The 14,508-nt window shown below is 55.0% G+C and overlaps 1 protein-coding gene across 1 annotated transcript in view; it reads left to right on the top strand.

Annotated features, from left to right (window-relative positions):
* Window positions 1-7,320, top strand: part of CHL1 (cell adhesion molecule L1 like) — a 101,602-nt gene extending 94,282 nt beyond the window's left edge. The window contains exons 26-27 of the mRNA XM_054729483.1: window positions 1,808-1,880; window positions 3,602-7,320. Coding sequence (XP_054585458.1) covers window positions 1,808-1,880; window positions 3,602-3,818 — 290 coding nt within the window. The 3' untranslated portion in view covers window positions 3,819-7,320. The remainder of the gene's footprint in view (window positions 1-1,807; window positions 1,881-3,601) is intronic.
* The last annotated feature ends 7,188 nt before the right edge of the window (window positions 7,321-14,508 follow it).

Below are 14,508 nucleotides of genomic sequence, written 5' to 3'. Positions count from 1 at the left end.
TAACGTCTAAGTTTCTGTAACGTTTATGCAGTTATACATCTCGTTTTCTGTCTGTGAAGAGGGATTGCCGTGAATTAGATTTTCAGGACTGATGACCGTCCTGGGTAACTCACCGGCAGCTTTATAGAGACCCTGCGTTCTGTGATGCCACGTGCTGCGGTCCCAGGAACCTCAGGATCCGAAGGAATCACTGGGGGAACTGGCTGAGAAAGACGTGGGTTTATTGGGACTTAGGTGCACACAGTGGGGCTGACTAGGGGCCTTTACCGCCAAACCTGCTGCCACCAGTGAAGTTGTCCCACTAAGTCCCATCCGGCCTGCGACAGGCCCACACCAGGTGCTACGATCTCACCACCACCCAGACTTTCCCAGCACAGTTTTACAGAGGACAGGAAGCAGAGAAACACAGGGCATGCGGGGTTGGGGGCGGGCCCATGTGCAAGCTGTGTGAGATCAAAACATGAGCTGACCTGGCTGGTGTGGCTCATTAGTGGAGCATCAACCTATGAACCAGGAAGGTCACGGTTCAATTCCCGGTCAGGGCCCATACCCGGGTTACGGCTCCATCCCCAGTGGGGGGCGTGCAGGAGGCAGCTGATCCATGATTCTCATCATTGACGTTTCTATCTCTCTCCCCCTCTCCCTTCCTCTCTGAAGTCAATAAAATATATATTTAAAAAACAACAATAGCAAAACACCAGCTGTTACGATCCAGCCTCACGTTAGGGGCTGTTTCTCTTTGGCGGGTCGGGGACCGAGTTGCTGGCCAGGCTCCCACGGTCTCAAGGTCCACTCGCAGGCGGCCTTCACTGCCTGTCCACGGTGGGAGGGGTGCTGGAGCTTGGGGAGGGCCCAGGTTCCCACTTGCCGTTCGCACTCGCTTTCTGTATTGCTCACGAATAGTCATCACAAAGTGGGGCCCCTCCAGATTCTAACAGGGCTTCGTCAGAGGATGCTCCTCAGAGAAAGGAGTCAGTGCTTCATCCCGTGGGCAGCAGGGAGGCGCAGGGTCGCTGACGTGGGGGCGGTGCCGCAAGGAAGGCGCTCTCCTAGCGTTTCCCTAGTGAGTGAGGCAAGACCCTCCAGGGCCTATGTCCCACGTTCCATGTCTCATGTCCCACTGCTCAGAACACACCTCCTGTGAGACGTCATACGGACCCGAATATTCTGACGGTTCTAGTGAGAGAGCAAGGCAACTAACTGACTTTTTAAAAAAATACATATTTTTATTGATTTCAGAGAGGAAGGGAGAGGGAGAGAGAAGGAGAAACATCATTGATGAGAGAGAACCATGGATCAGCTGCCTCCTGCAAGCCCCACACTGGGATGGAGCCCTCAACCCGGGCATGTGCCCCGACCAAGAATCGAACCGTGACCTCCCGGTTCATAGGTTCATAGGTGACGCTCAACCCCTGAGCCACGCACCCAGGTCAATAATTGACTTCCGCACTCTTCAACTTAATGACAGGGGTCTGAGGTGAGCCTGTGGCATCTTCCAGAAGGTTCGGAGAGCACCAGGTGGGCGTGGTCACTGGGTCCTCAGCGGCCACGGCCGAGCTTCGGAGCCACAGAATGCAGAGTGAATATCTGGGAACCGGCGAGGTGCCGGGACTCGATCACATAGAGGGAGGACCCAGAAAACCTCCTTTTCCTTCACGAGGGAACGGGCGGTGCGAGAGTCCACCACAGACACCCCTGACCCAGGCTCACCGGAGGTGTGAGCTCCGCGGAGGTTAGGGATCGCTGCCCCGCCTCGCGGCTGACGTGCCTTTAAACACATGCACACTGTTCGCTTCTCTCTCTCCAGTGAAGGACAAGGAGGACTTGCACCCGGACCCGGACGTCCAGTCGGGGAAAGATGAGACCTTTGGTGACTACAGGTGAGCATGGCGTCCGCCCTGGGTTCCTCGGGCCGCAGGTGCAGGCCCAGTGGTCACCCGCACACCTCACTGCGCGTTCTCATCCCTCCCCCGAACCACGTGCTCCTCGGGAGACCCCCTGTCCCCACCTTCTCCAGGAGATGGTGTCCCGGGCGTGGATGCCTGGCCACGCACCTGTGCGCTTGGAGCAGAGCAGGTGCCGCCCTGAGGGTTTCTGTCATCGTAACTGCAGAACCCCAGCCCCAAGCCAGTGGCCGGATCCGTCAGGGCAGCCGACGGTGCTTCCGCCGAGTTGTGTGTCCAGCTCTCACTGCTCTGGGGTGGGGGTGACGGAGGTGCCTGGCTGGGGGTGGGTGGGCAGGCCCTGAGGCCCCCATAGACCAGGAGCCAAGCCTGGGCCCTGAGCGCTGGCACATCACTCCTGCTTCCTCGGCGACAATGCGTCCCATGAGGTGGGGAAGGGCAGTGCCCCGGCCCGGCCGCCAGTGTGAGGGCAGGACCCCTGGCCCGTAGCCCCGTGGCCACGTGTTCCCAAGTGCTCCCACGTTCTACCTACATTTCTCAACCTTCCTTTTCCAAGTCCACAAAGCTGTTCAGGTTGGCAGACTACCTTCTACAGTGTGATCTTGTTAGTGCTTAAGTAAATCCTGATCAGGGATTCAGACGACTGTATTGTGTTACAGACATTTCACTAACTCAGAGCTGCTCTTAAAAATGTTTTTATTAGTATTACTATCTTTTAATCCTTCTCCAAGGACATTCTTAGAGAGAGGGAGAGAGAGAAGGAGAGAGAGAGAGGGAGAAAGAAAAAGAGAGAGAGAGAGAGAAACATTGGTTGGCTTCCTTCCACCCTGACCAGGGATGGAACCCACAACCCAGGCGTGTGTCCTGACCAGGAATTGAACTGGCCGTTTTTTGGTGCACGGGATGATGCTCAACCAAGGCCAGGGCCACAGTTGCTTTTTTTTTTTAAGAATAAAACCCAAACCATAAGTATAGGATGCTAATGTTCTAAAAATGCCAGGCATTTAAAAAAAAATTAACAAGCCTGAGTTTATACACTATTAAATTAACTTCTTTAGTTACACGAAACAGGAGTTCACTGAGTAACCTAAACAAAAGAGTGATTTTTGGGAGGATTTGGGGGAACATATCAGATCAAAGGTCAGACAGAAGGTGAGGACTTGGGGATCCCGAGTTCCAAAGTTCGAACAGCCAAGGAGGCAGCCGCTGTCCTATGTCAGCAGGAGGCACCAGGCCTCCCAGGAAGCTCCCCGCTGTAAGGGGAGCAGAGCTGCTGTGAAAAATGGAAAATAGGCCCGGCCGGCGTGGCTCAGTGGCTGAGCGTCGACCTATGAACCAGGAGGACACGGTTCGATTCCCGGTCAGACAGGGCACATGCCCGGGGTGTGGGCTTGATCCCCAGTGTGGGGCGTGCAGGAGGCAGCCGATCAATGATGCTCTCTCATCACTGATGTTTCTCTCTCTCCCTCTCGCTTCCTCTCTGAAATCAATAAAAAAGAATACTTTTTTAAAAAGGAAAATAGTTTCTCAGTTGCTCAGAATGGCACAGAGGGGTTGTGACTTTTGAAACGTGTGTCTGTGAAAGTGTATCCGTCTCCCCTGGTGACGATACCCTGAGCACGGACTTCTGCTCCCCTCTCGCTCCGCGGGGGCAGCTCCGGTGCGAGGCTGCTGACCTGCTCTCTCTCCTCCCCCAGCGACAGCGACGAGAAGCCTCTGAAGGGAAGCCTCCGGTCCCTCACGCGGGACCTGCCGGCCACGGAGAGCGCCGACAGCCTGGTCCCCTACGGGGACGGTGACCACGGCCTGTTCAGTGAAGACGGGTCCTTCATCGGTGCCTACGCGGGCTCCAAGGAGAAGGGCTCGGTGGAGAGTAACGGCAGCTCCACGGCCACCTTCCCTCTGCGCGCGTGAGTGCCACGCGTGGGCACCACACGTGGGAGCCACGTTTCACCTGTGAGCATGACCACTGCCTGTGGGAGCCACGTTTCCCCTGTGAGCATGACCACTGCCTGTGGGAGCCATGTTCCCCTTGCCCATGTGGCCACCACGTGTGGAAACCACAGTCCCCCTGCAAGCGTGACTGCCACGTGTAGGAGGCACATGTGGGAGCCACGTTCCCCCTGCCCACGTCACCTCCAAGTATGGGGGCCATGATCCCCCTGCAAGCGTGGCTGCCTCGTGTGGGCGTCCGTGGTTCCCACCGACCTCCTGTCTGTTGGCTCGCGGGCCCAGAGCGTGCACCCGGGACCCAGCACTGCCAGAGGCTCCAGCCAGACCCCCACGCCCTGCGCCCACGCGGAGCAGACAGCACTGCCGTGAACAGTCACAATGCGCCGCGCGCCGCGGGCCTCTTGCCGTTTGTTCGTGTTCTTTCCAGGTGCTGAACGTGCAGAACACGGAGCAGCCGTGTGCAGGTCCACCTCCAGGAATCCAAAGTGTCCGTCAGCGTGTTCCGTCCCCACCGGCCGCGTTTGCACAGACGTGGCGGCCCCGCGGGGTCTGTTTGCACGAGGGTGCTCCTCGCTGGGGAGTCTGGGTGACTGCTCCCCTGCAGGTTAGGAGGTAGACGGGGGAGCACACCGTTATTTAAGCGTAAAGAGGAAAATGAATGTCTTACTAAAGCCGTTGGTTGTCTGTGTGCAGACAGAGTTTATTATTTAAGTTTAGAAGAAGTCTTAGGTGCCCGGCCCGCGAGTGCGCACTGAGCGCTCTTTGCCCGGAGGCAGCCTGTTCAAACAGCAGCCGGACTTGCTCAGCGCAGCGGGAATGGTTCTTTCCTGTCGGCTGTGACCCCGGCACACGTCCCGGGGGTGTTTTTTCTTGGACTGAATTCAGCTGCAGGAGAGGCCGCGTCCCAGGCCGCTTAGGAAAGATGGTGATTGCTCGCACTGCCCAGGGTGGTCGCCGTGGCTCCGTGACACCCCCGCTCCCACCGTGACTGCCCCACCTCCTGCCGTTCCCCTAACTGTACGCGTATCCACGCTGATGTTCACACCGGAGGAGGTGGGGCTGGAGGGGCGAGGGAGGACCAGAGCGCCGTGTGCGCGGAGAGGACATGGAAGACGCCGTCCCCACCATCCCGGGGCCACGCCCAGGCCGGGCGGCTCCCACACCGGCTCTGCACACAGCGCCTGGACTCTCTCTCCATGGCCTCCGCCAAGGGTCTCACAGTAAAATGTCCCGTAGACATGGAGGGAACGTCTTCATATTTTTTCAACCTAAATTTTGTTGGGGGGGCGTGTGCCCCGACCCCAGCCCCGAGGAGGAGCCGTTCACACGTCCCTCCAGCACGGGCTGGCCGTGTTTGGGGGCGTGTTCCGTGTTCCCCTGGCGATGTCAGTGCCAAGGGAGGGGATTTGTTTCCTGGCACGTGGGCTGCCCTTCTGTCTAAAATTGTCCACGAAAACGTGTAGAAAGAGATGAAGGCGCGTGCATGCGCGTCAGCAACCTGCAGCGCTCAGCTCGCAATGTGTGGAAATAGCGCTCAGCCTCGCCACAGAACCCGTAATTGTGTTTGCCCCAAGCTGGTTCCCAGGTTCCGCCTTCCTTTTGGAGCTGTGGCTGTGGGCGTCCCTGCTAGTTAAACCCTTGACTTCGGTATTTGTTGCATCTATCTATATCTAGCTGTCGTTTTAAACCTCGTGTGTCGTCCAAAATGCATGGGCAGGAAAGAATGTCTGAGTTAAAACAGTGACTTACGGGTCAGGATCGGAGTGTCCTCCCCACCCCAAGCACGTGTTTCCAGCGGGGAGCCTTGGTCCTCGCCCTGTGTGGGGGTGGGGACCCGCACACCTGTGGGTGCACCCCGAACTCTGTCCGCATCTGGTTTCTAAGGATCCGCTTTTCTGGAGGCGGGATCCTCACGTGCTGACTGCTCCGAGGGGAAGTCTGGTCCCCGGCTCCTGACGAGGCCATGGTCGTGACTCGGGAGTTGCATTCTTCTGCGACTTTAGCTCCTGTTCTTTGTCATCAGGTCTTAAGAGAATCATATAAATAGGAAGCAACCTCCAAAAAGCATCGGGAGCTCGTCTATGATGAATTTAATAACCTCCAGTTAGAAGTCAACACTGGCCAGATGTTTCCTTGTCCGAAATCTTAGCGCTCCCTTAGCTGGGGGACAAGGAGGTCCCTTCCAAGTGGCCCAAACCGAGGGACGTGGAACATACGACTGCCTTCGACGGCCTTTCTCGATCTCCCGTGACCGCTTCTCCGTGCATTTGGCCTCTTCTCCCGGGAACCTCCGCACAGAAGGACTAGATCCGAGACTGACTTTCTCGCTCCCACTGTCAGTGCTTCTCTGATGTAACAGGTTGTGTATTCTCGCGAGGACTCTTGGTGGAATGACCCAGGCTTGGGGAGACCCCAGTTCCCTCCCGGTCCCAGCACCGACTTTGTCCAGAAACCCCGACATAGGCACGTTGCTGGACCCCTTTGCTTCAAATGGTCTCAACTCTCAAGTGCTAACAATGATCTCAGTTACCTTCTCTTCGTCACAGGGTGTTCTTCTTTATGGAGAAAAATTTGAAAATAATAATAGCTAAGATGCCTTTGAACTTGATAAGCAAACCCATACTCCGATGATGTATCGAAAAGTCACCCCACGCACACCCACGCGACGCTTTCCTGTGAGCACATAAATATATTTTTATAGGAAAACAAACCTACAGGAAACAAAGTAGATCCGCTGTTCCGCGAGCAGCGTGATGCGCACACGCCATCAAAAATGACGAGTCAGACGCGAATGAAGCAGGGTCTTTGCTACGCAGAAGTGACTTCATGAGCTTTGCACGTATGTTCATGAGCCAGTGTGAATTCGGCGGGTTTGTTCTATTTGTGTAAAGGCGTCTGCTATTTTGGATGTCCCCATGTTTGTAAGAAATGTAAAAGCACAATGGAATTGTGCGGGAAGCCTCAAATAATATTTTTTTCCTATTTTATACTCATGGAGGAGATGAGCTAAAGAGAGAGACCGATCATGAGAAATGTTGTTTGGCTTTTCTAAGCATTGAAAACACGGCTGCCCATCGAAACCCTAGCTCTGTTTACATGCCACGAAGATAGGGTTCCTGGCACAAGGTGGGTGGGTCCTAAGGGGCTGGTGTGCACGCTGTGGTAGCCTGGACACCGAGGCTCCCGCGGGGCAGCGGGCACACAGAGGCGAAGCTGACCTCGCTGTGTCTCACACTATGTGATCATGTCATCAGTAGAGATGAAAGGTATGTGCAACTGGCTTACCGGACTGCTTTTTTTTTTTTTTTTTACTTAGATTGATATTCATAGCAGAACTTTATTGAAATGTGTTTGTGTTGTAGGTGGTGTTTGTACTATGCCTGTGAATACGTACGGTTTAAAACTATTTTCATTATACACGAGACTCAACTTTCCAAATAAAAGTTTGACTTCATGAACTCTACACACATTTGTATTCTTTTCTGTCCGGACGAGAATCAGAATTTACATATCAGCCTTACCTTCAGTGGCCTCTGATCCCGGACCATTATACACGAACTATATATTTGTAAAGTATAAACGAGGTATAAATGCAGTGTAAAGACAGTATTTTTATTTGAATGCCTGTATTTACAATAGACCATTTACAATCAACATCTCCAACATATCCTCTGCCGGTAAGTTCTATACTGAAGGTTAATGTAAAACCGAGGCGAATGCACACTCATATCTGGTTGTTTGTAAGACAACACAGAAATGTCACTTTTCAAGAAAATGGCCGATCGCTGTCCTTTCCAATAAGGCTGCTGGGTAACTGGGACTCCCAGTGGGGCTCAGCGGACCATCTCTTGGAAACTGTGAATTTTGAAAGGGCTGTATGTGTACTAAGCACGTTACATACGTTAGCGGCTGACGTCCGGAACAACCTTCTCTCTGTGGAATGGAGGCACGGGACGCTCCCTGGTGAGTGTGGCCAGTGGTTGGAGACAGAATCGGGCAGAGCTGTCGACTCCCGAACCCGGGTTTGAGCCACGCTGGTACATTTTCTCCCCACCCCCTCACATTCTCTCAGAAATGCTGAAGGATGGTGAGCTTGGGGTCAAGGCTGACTGATTGATCATGTTTAGAAGAACTTGGCTTTTACATACATGGTCAAAACATACATTTCTATATATATAAAAGCCTAACATGCAAAGTGTGCCCTCGGGAGTTCAACAAAGCGGGAGTTCGATCACTTGCTATGATGTGCACTGACCCCCGGGGGGCAGTGTGGAATGAAGGAAGGCCCTGGCTGGCAGCTGCAGCCGCTAGGGACCCTACCCGTTCACAAATTTTGGGCACTGGGCCTCTAGTGTTGTATACGCATATCCGCCGTGGACTGGTATGGCCTAAAAAGCAATCATTGAAATAAACTGGTAAATGTACCGCATGGCAGTTCTCCCGGACGGACACAGTAGCCAGTCTTACTGAGCCTGCAGCGCCTTGCAGACTCGGTCTAAGTCTTGTAACCGCCTGTCTCCCTCACTGTCTCACCCATCCAAGGCCTGATTGTCACTCGCACACAGGGAGTCTCGAGAGATTTGAGCCCTGGATCCCTCTGTGATCTGAGGCTTGTATGCTTGACTTCCTACACGCCTCTCTTCTCTGTCGCAAAGTGCACGTTTCGGGAGCGGAAGCGTAATTCCGGGGGAGACACGTTTACATTATAACACGTTAAGTTCCCGTGTCGAGAGTAAGAACTGACTGTGTGTGAAATGGATTAAAAAACACCCAAAACAAGCCTCTTTGTTGAAGTTAAACCTTGGAGGCATCTCATAGTTGTACCGTTTTTCATAAAAGGTGTAATGAAAAGGCTCATCCACTAGGTGGCAGTGTTTCCAAGAAAGAGTCCCCAGGCCCAGGGCCTTTCCGCTCCCTAGGGGCAGTTGTCAAGACTGAAGCAGGCATCCTGCGTATGTTAGTTATTTTACACAAATGCCGCTTCTTGGTTGTGGCCTCATTATCGTCCTTACTGACCTTCACTCACTCAAGTTTGTGAATCATACAGGCCTTTTCTAAAAGTGAAGGGAGCAGCAGTTTCCGAACGCTGACAGTGCGATAAAATGATCAGTTATGATACTTGGGGCATGAGAAGAATCGGTGTCTTCGTTGAACCATTCTCTTCTGGTAGAAACACATCTCAGACCCGAGTCCGTGGCTGTCGAAACCCTGACCCCTGTGCCAGGCTGGGACCAGTGCCAGAACCGACCCCTCTCCCAGGTCCGAATCCCAGGGGCCAGGAGGTCAGGGGTGAACAGGTGTCCACTGCCGTGAGAACCCAGATGGCATCGGAGGGTCTGTGTGGAACGTTCTCTCCGAGACTCACAGGAAGCCGGAGAGTAAGGGGCCGTGCTTGGCAGGCGATGGCCATGGTGTGGGTGGGCGATTCCAGGCACACAAGCCACGCAGTCAACCTTGTAAGGATGACTCATGCCACACGGGGGCATCCCTGACTCCGGTGGTGAGCAGGCAGGCGATGCCTCAGGAACAGACGGGGATGCTTGTCCGAGTCCCCGGCAGCTCAGCCTCCAGCCCGGAACCACCAAGAACTCGGATGCTGCTACAAGACTCATCCCCCAGCCCCACCCTGGTCGCCATCAGCATCACCGGGTGCTGGTCCCCATGGCTGACTCCCCGGACCTGCCTCCCTCAGTTCCCACACACGGCATCTTTCCTGGAACTTCTGCTGAAAAGCTGGCGGCCGCACACTGTCTGACCCGTGAGGGCCGCTCTCCCCGGGAAGCAGAGGTCCGTGGGAGACCCCCCACGGGGAGGGCAGGACACGTGGGCTGTGCCCTCACCCTGCCGCTGGGCCGGTCACCCCGCCTTCACGGGCGCTGTGTGGTCACAGGTACCGTGGTGGTGAGCGTGGTGACCACACGTGCTCTGTGGGGTCACCTGGGCTGTTCTGTCCCGTGTGGAAGCGGTGGCAGCGAGGGGTGACAAGGAAGGGATAGGCCCCACGTAGATGGTGGTCACCAGGCTGCTCTCGGGTTTTGGGGATTCCACTATATTCCCAGCGTGCACTGCAGCATAACATCCTAGTTACAACATGCAATGCTGGCCTGGCCGGCGTGGCTCAGCAGTTGAGCATTTGTGAATTTCCGTTCAGGGCACATGCCCAGGCTGTGGGCTGCATGCCCAGCAGGGGGTGTGCAGGAGGCAGCCAATCCATGATTCTCTCTCATCATTGATGTTTCTATCTCTCCTTTTCCCTTCCTCTCTTGAATCAATAAAAATAACGTTAAAAAAAACAACCATGCAATTCTGAATGTCTCCATCTTTCCCATCAGCTGTGAACAAGAAGGCAAATGAATAACAATTTAAAATTACAACAAGATAGGCGCACATCATCGGTCACGTGTCCATGGCACGGGCTACGTAGGTTCCTGGCGCAGTGCACACCCCATAAAGGCTTCCTTCCAGTCACTGTGTGTCCCCGTCACTTACGACTGTCCGTTCCATCGGGGACAAGTGATTTTGAGGTTCTGCTGCTGCCAGAGAATCAACTAGCTTTGTGGGTAGAATTCCTTTCCTGCACCGAACGGTTCTAGACCCTCAATGTAGCCGGGGTCACGTGACCATCCATTCGCGTGAATATTCTACCCACGCGCATGGAGCAGCAGCTGTTCTGGACTGGGCTCTAGCCTGACGACAGGACTTCCGGCGGGAGACGAGGGCAGTGGCAAAGAGAAGCATTTGGCTTCTGTAAATGGACACCAAGGCAGAGAGGGACCCAGGAGTCTGGCCCAGAGCGGCCCCGTCGTGCATGGCCCCGATGGGCTCCCTGGGATGGCCGAGCGCGGAGCCCGCAGCTGCCGAGCCCCGACTCCGGCCGCCACGCCAGCTGGTAGAGAGAGGCCTGGGCAGGCCCTGCAGCCGGATGGCTGGCCCGGCTGCCTGCACTCTGCCCCGCTTTCTGGGCCGAGTGCTACTGTTCCCAGGGGTGACCGGGGGCTGTCAGTGTGGAGGCTGGTGGGTGAGTCCCGGGAAGTGCGGAGGAGATAGACGGATCTGGAGAAACGGGCTCCAGGCCCAGGCCCAGCGCCAGGTGCTTTGGGAAACCATCTCCTTGGTCCTGGCCCCACCGTCTGGGGTTGGACGTGGGACCCTGTCTGTTTCACAGCTGACCAAGCCGAGGTCCGGGGCACCCAGCGACGCCTTGGGAAGGCAGGGGTTGAAGGCTTTAAAGGGACCGAAGGTAACAGTGTGACTGTTAATGAAACACAATCCAAAGGGTGGCTTTTCTGTCTTCTTAGACGTCAGTTGGCAAAAAGAGAACATCTTAGAAACCCAAGGTGACATCCGTGGGGACCGCAATAGTCACTCGGCGGTAAACATGACCTTTAACCTGTGGGTTGAGCTAGAGGAACACAGACAAACGTCTTCATGTAACACGTGAGTGTTTTTATTCTTCCACCGTGGGGTGCAAAGTGAAGGCTTCTCGTTCGTGGAGCACAGGCCACAGACAGACACCCCCAGCCCTTTTGGCCATGAACACAGCCCTCCCGTCACCGCCTCAGGCCTCCGCTGCGACTTCCTCACACGGTGAGGTCGGCTCTGTGTCTACGATGTCCCTCCCCCCCCCACCCCGCCCCTTAATTGAAACGATACCTAATTCCGTGGCCGGCAAACTGCGGCTCTTTGGCCCCTCGAGTGTGGCTCTTCCACAAATACCATGGCCTGGGCCAATCTATTTCGAAGAAGTGGCGTTAGAAGAAGTTTAAGTTTAAAAAATGTGGCTCTCAAAAGAAATTTCAGTCGTTGTACTGTTGATATTTGGCTCTGTTGACTAATGAGTTTGCCGACCACTGACCTAATTCTACAATAATTTTTGGGCGAGATGCCCTTTCTGACTTATTTCACAGAACAGGTATATTACTTTAGTTTCTAAATATTTAAGTAAGCCAGGCTAGTGTGGCTCTGTGCCGACCTATGAACCAGGAGGTCAGGGTTTGATTCCTGGTCAGGGCACATGCCCGGGTTGAGGGCTTGATCCCCAGTAGGGGGCGTGCAGGAGGCAACCAATCCATGATTCTCTCTCATCCTTGATGTTTCTATCTCTATCTCCCTCTCCCTTCCTCTCTGAAATCAATAAAAATATATTTTAAAATATTTAAATAAAACTTAAAGTTGAACTGGAATCGATGTTTTGGGGGAATACATGGCCAAGGCTTCGTCAGCACAAGGCTGGCTGGGGACACCAGACAGGTGCACTGGGGGGCATTAGGGGGGCACAGACGGCCGGCCTGGGACCCTTTGGGGGACAGAGGAGGTCCCCCAGACAGCACCCACCTGGCTGCGTGTGGCTCACCTTCCAGATGCCACGGCTTTGTGTTGACATCGGTCCCCTGTTGTGGTTCTTCCTTCATCTGCATGTTTCCAGTGTGTCCCTTTGCGGACGACTCCCACGTGCCACTGGGTCAAGGCTGTGGGTGCAGCCACTTCTGTGATTGGGAACGAAACACCAAACAGCCCTGGCCGGCGTGGCATCGTGGTTAGCACATCAGCCTGAACACCAGAGGGTCTCGGGCTCAATTCCCAGTCAAGGGCACATACCTGGGTTGCAGGCTTGATCCCAGGCCCTGGTCAGAGTGTGTGCAGAAGGCAACCAGCCAATATGACTCTCTCCCATTGATGTTTCTCTCTCTCCTCTCCCTTCCTACCCTCCCTCCCTCCCTCCCTCCCTCCCTCCCTCCAACTCCCTCTGAAAATTGATGGAAAAAAATATCCTCGGGTTGGAATTAATTAAAAAAAAAAAAAAAAAAGAAAGGTGGGAAGAATTTGATTTGGAGGAAATCAGCAAAATTGAGTCACACAAGGCAGGGACCATTCGAGGGACACGAGGAAGGCTCATGTGAAGGGTGGAGGTGATTTGGGACGAGCAGAGTCGTGTGCAGGCGACGCCGGAGGTTACCTTTTCATGTGTCTGCTCTGGCACGATCATCAAGTCTAACACTTTCCCGTCTTCGACAAAAACCATGGGAAGAATCGAGTTTCCTTCCCGACATGCTTTGTATTAACCTTTCCCCCATTAAAATGTGAACTCCTGTTTTATTCACGAGACACTTAAAACGTTATTGCTGCAGCGAACACTGCAAACCCTCTTTAATACTCCGCAGTTAACATCCGTCCTCAACAATATTTTCACGGGAAGGGCCGGGAGGCCACGAAACGCGCTCCAAGCGGAGATGTTGGGCAGTTCGGGCTGTTGGCCAGGTGAGGACGGGTGGGGAGCGTTGGGGTGGATGCGCATTCTGACTTAACCGGTAGCCGCTCGGTTTTCGTAAAATGACAGAAACGTGTCATTCCTGTTAGGAAGCTGTTTGAAAGGGGAAAGATAACATCCGCCCCCTCAGAGCGGGCGATGCACCAATGTCCCTCTACAGCCCCTTTTAGGAAGTTTTCGTGGACAGACGGCATTTTGCCTAAAACCAGTCGAAAACTCAGAGGCTCTGGGCGTGGAATCCTGGTCCGTCCGACGCGGAACAGAACCCTGATGTTGGCCGTGGACCGGCGGGAGTAGCTTGCATTTATTTCTAACCCAATCTGCTGAAAGGGGGGACTGGGCCGCCACAGGACCCCTCTCTGGACCGGACTAGAATAAAAGGCCGTTAAGCTCTCCAGCCTCTCGGTGAACATGACCGGCTCCAGACCCTGCACGTCCTCTCACAGCAGAGCTTCGCTTCGCCAGGGGTGTGACATCCGCTGAGAAACAGAGGGCAGGAGAGCGCTCCCAGGCCCTGGAGGAGTTGGCCTCCGCGGGGCCACCCTGCGCGGCCCAGGGTTGGCATGACTCACAAGGTCATTATCAGCTCCCGGCCCTGCCAGCCGCTTCGCCCGCCCAGAAACAGTGCAGCCCGACCGGGAAGGGGTAACTGGCTCCTGTGTGTCCCTGCGTCCCCGCCGGGCCCCTTTCACCTGCTCAGCGGAGGCGCCACCAGCCACGCGGCTTTATTCCTTTACAGATGCGGAGCCTGGCAGCGAAGTCTGAGACCCCAGAGGCGGGGAGAGTCCAGGCTTCCATCCTGGGCCTGGCAGCCCTCCCCGAGCGGCTGCCACGTGCCAGCCTGGCACCGAGGCCCCTGTGAGGGGGCGGCCGTGCGCCTGCTCCTTTAAGACAGGCTGCCCACCGCCCGGAGCCTCTGCCTTCAGCCCCTGCGTCTCCCACACGAGGAAACCCCACCTTCTCCGGTGGGTCTGCTTCGTGGTTCCTTTCTTATTTTTTTTTAAATATTTTTTTATGGATTTCAGAGAGGAAGGCAGAGGGAGAGAGAGACAGAAACATCAATGATGAGAGAGAACCATGGGTCGGCTGCCTCCTGCACGCCCCACACTGGGGACCGAGTCAGCAACCCAGGCATGTGCCCTTGACCAGAACTGAACCCGGGACCAGTCAGCCTGCAGGCCGGGGCTCTGTCCACTGAGCCACACTGGCCAGGGCTCCCCTTCCTTGTTCTAATGGCAGCAGCTGGGACAGGACTGTGTTAGCATCCAGGCTCTGAGGACGGGCCTGGTGAAGCTCACTCTGCTGTGAGAGGCTCTGCACACCGTCCACGCCACCCCGGCCCTTGCCACGCGTCTCCCGCGGGAAGCCTGCGGCTCTCAGAGC

The sequence above is a fragment of the Eptesicus fuscus genome, chromosome 18 (genome assembly GCF_027574615.1).
Source record: "Eptesicus fuscus isolate TK198812 chromosome 18, DD_ASM_mEF_20220401, whole genome shotgun sequence".
Lineage (NCBI taxonomy): Eukaryota > Metazoa > Chordata > Mammalia > Chiroptera > Vespertilionidae > Eptesicus > Eptesicus fuscus.
The sequence above is the reverse complement of the archived record's forward strand: the minus strand, read 5'-3'. Positions and strand labels throughout refer to the sequence as shown.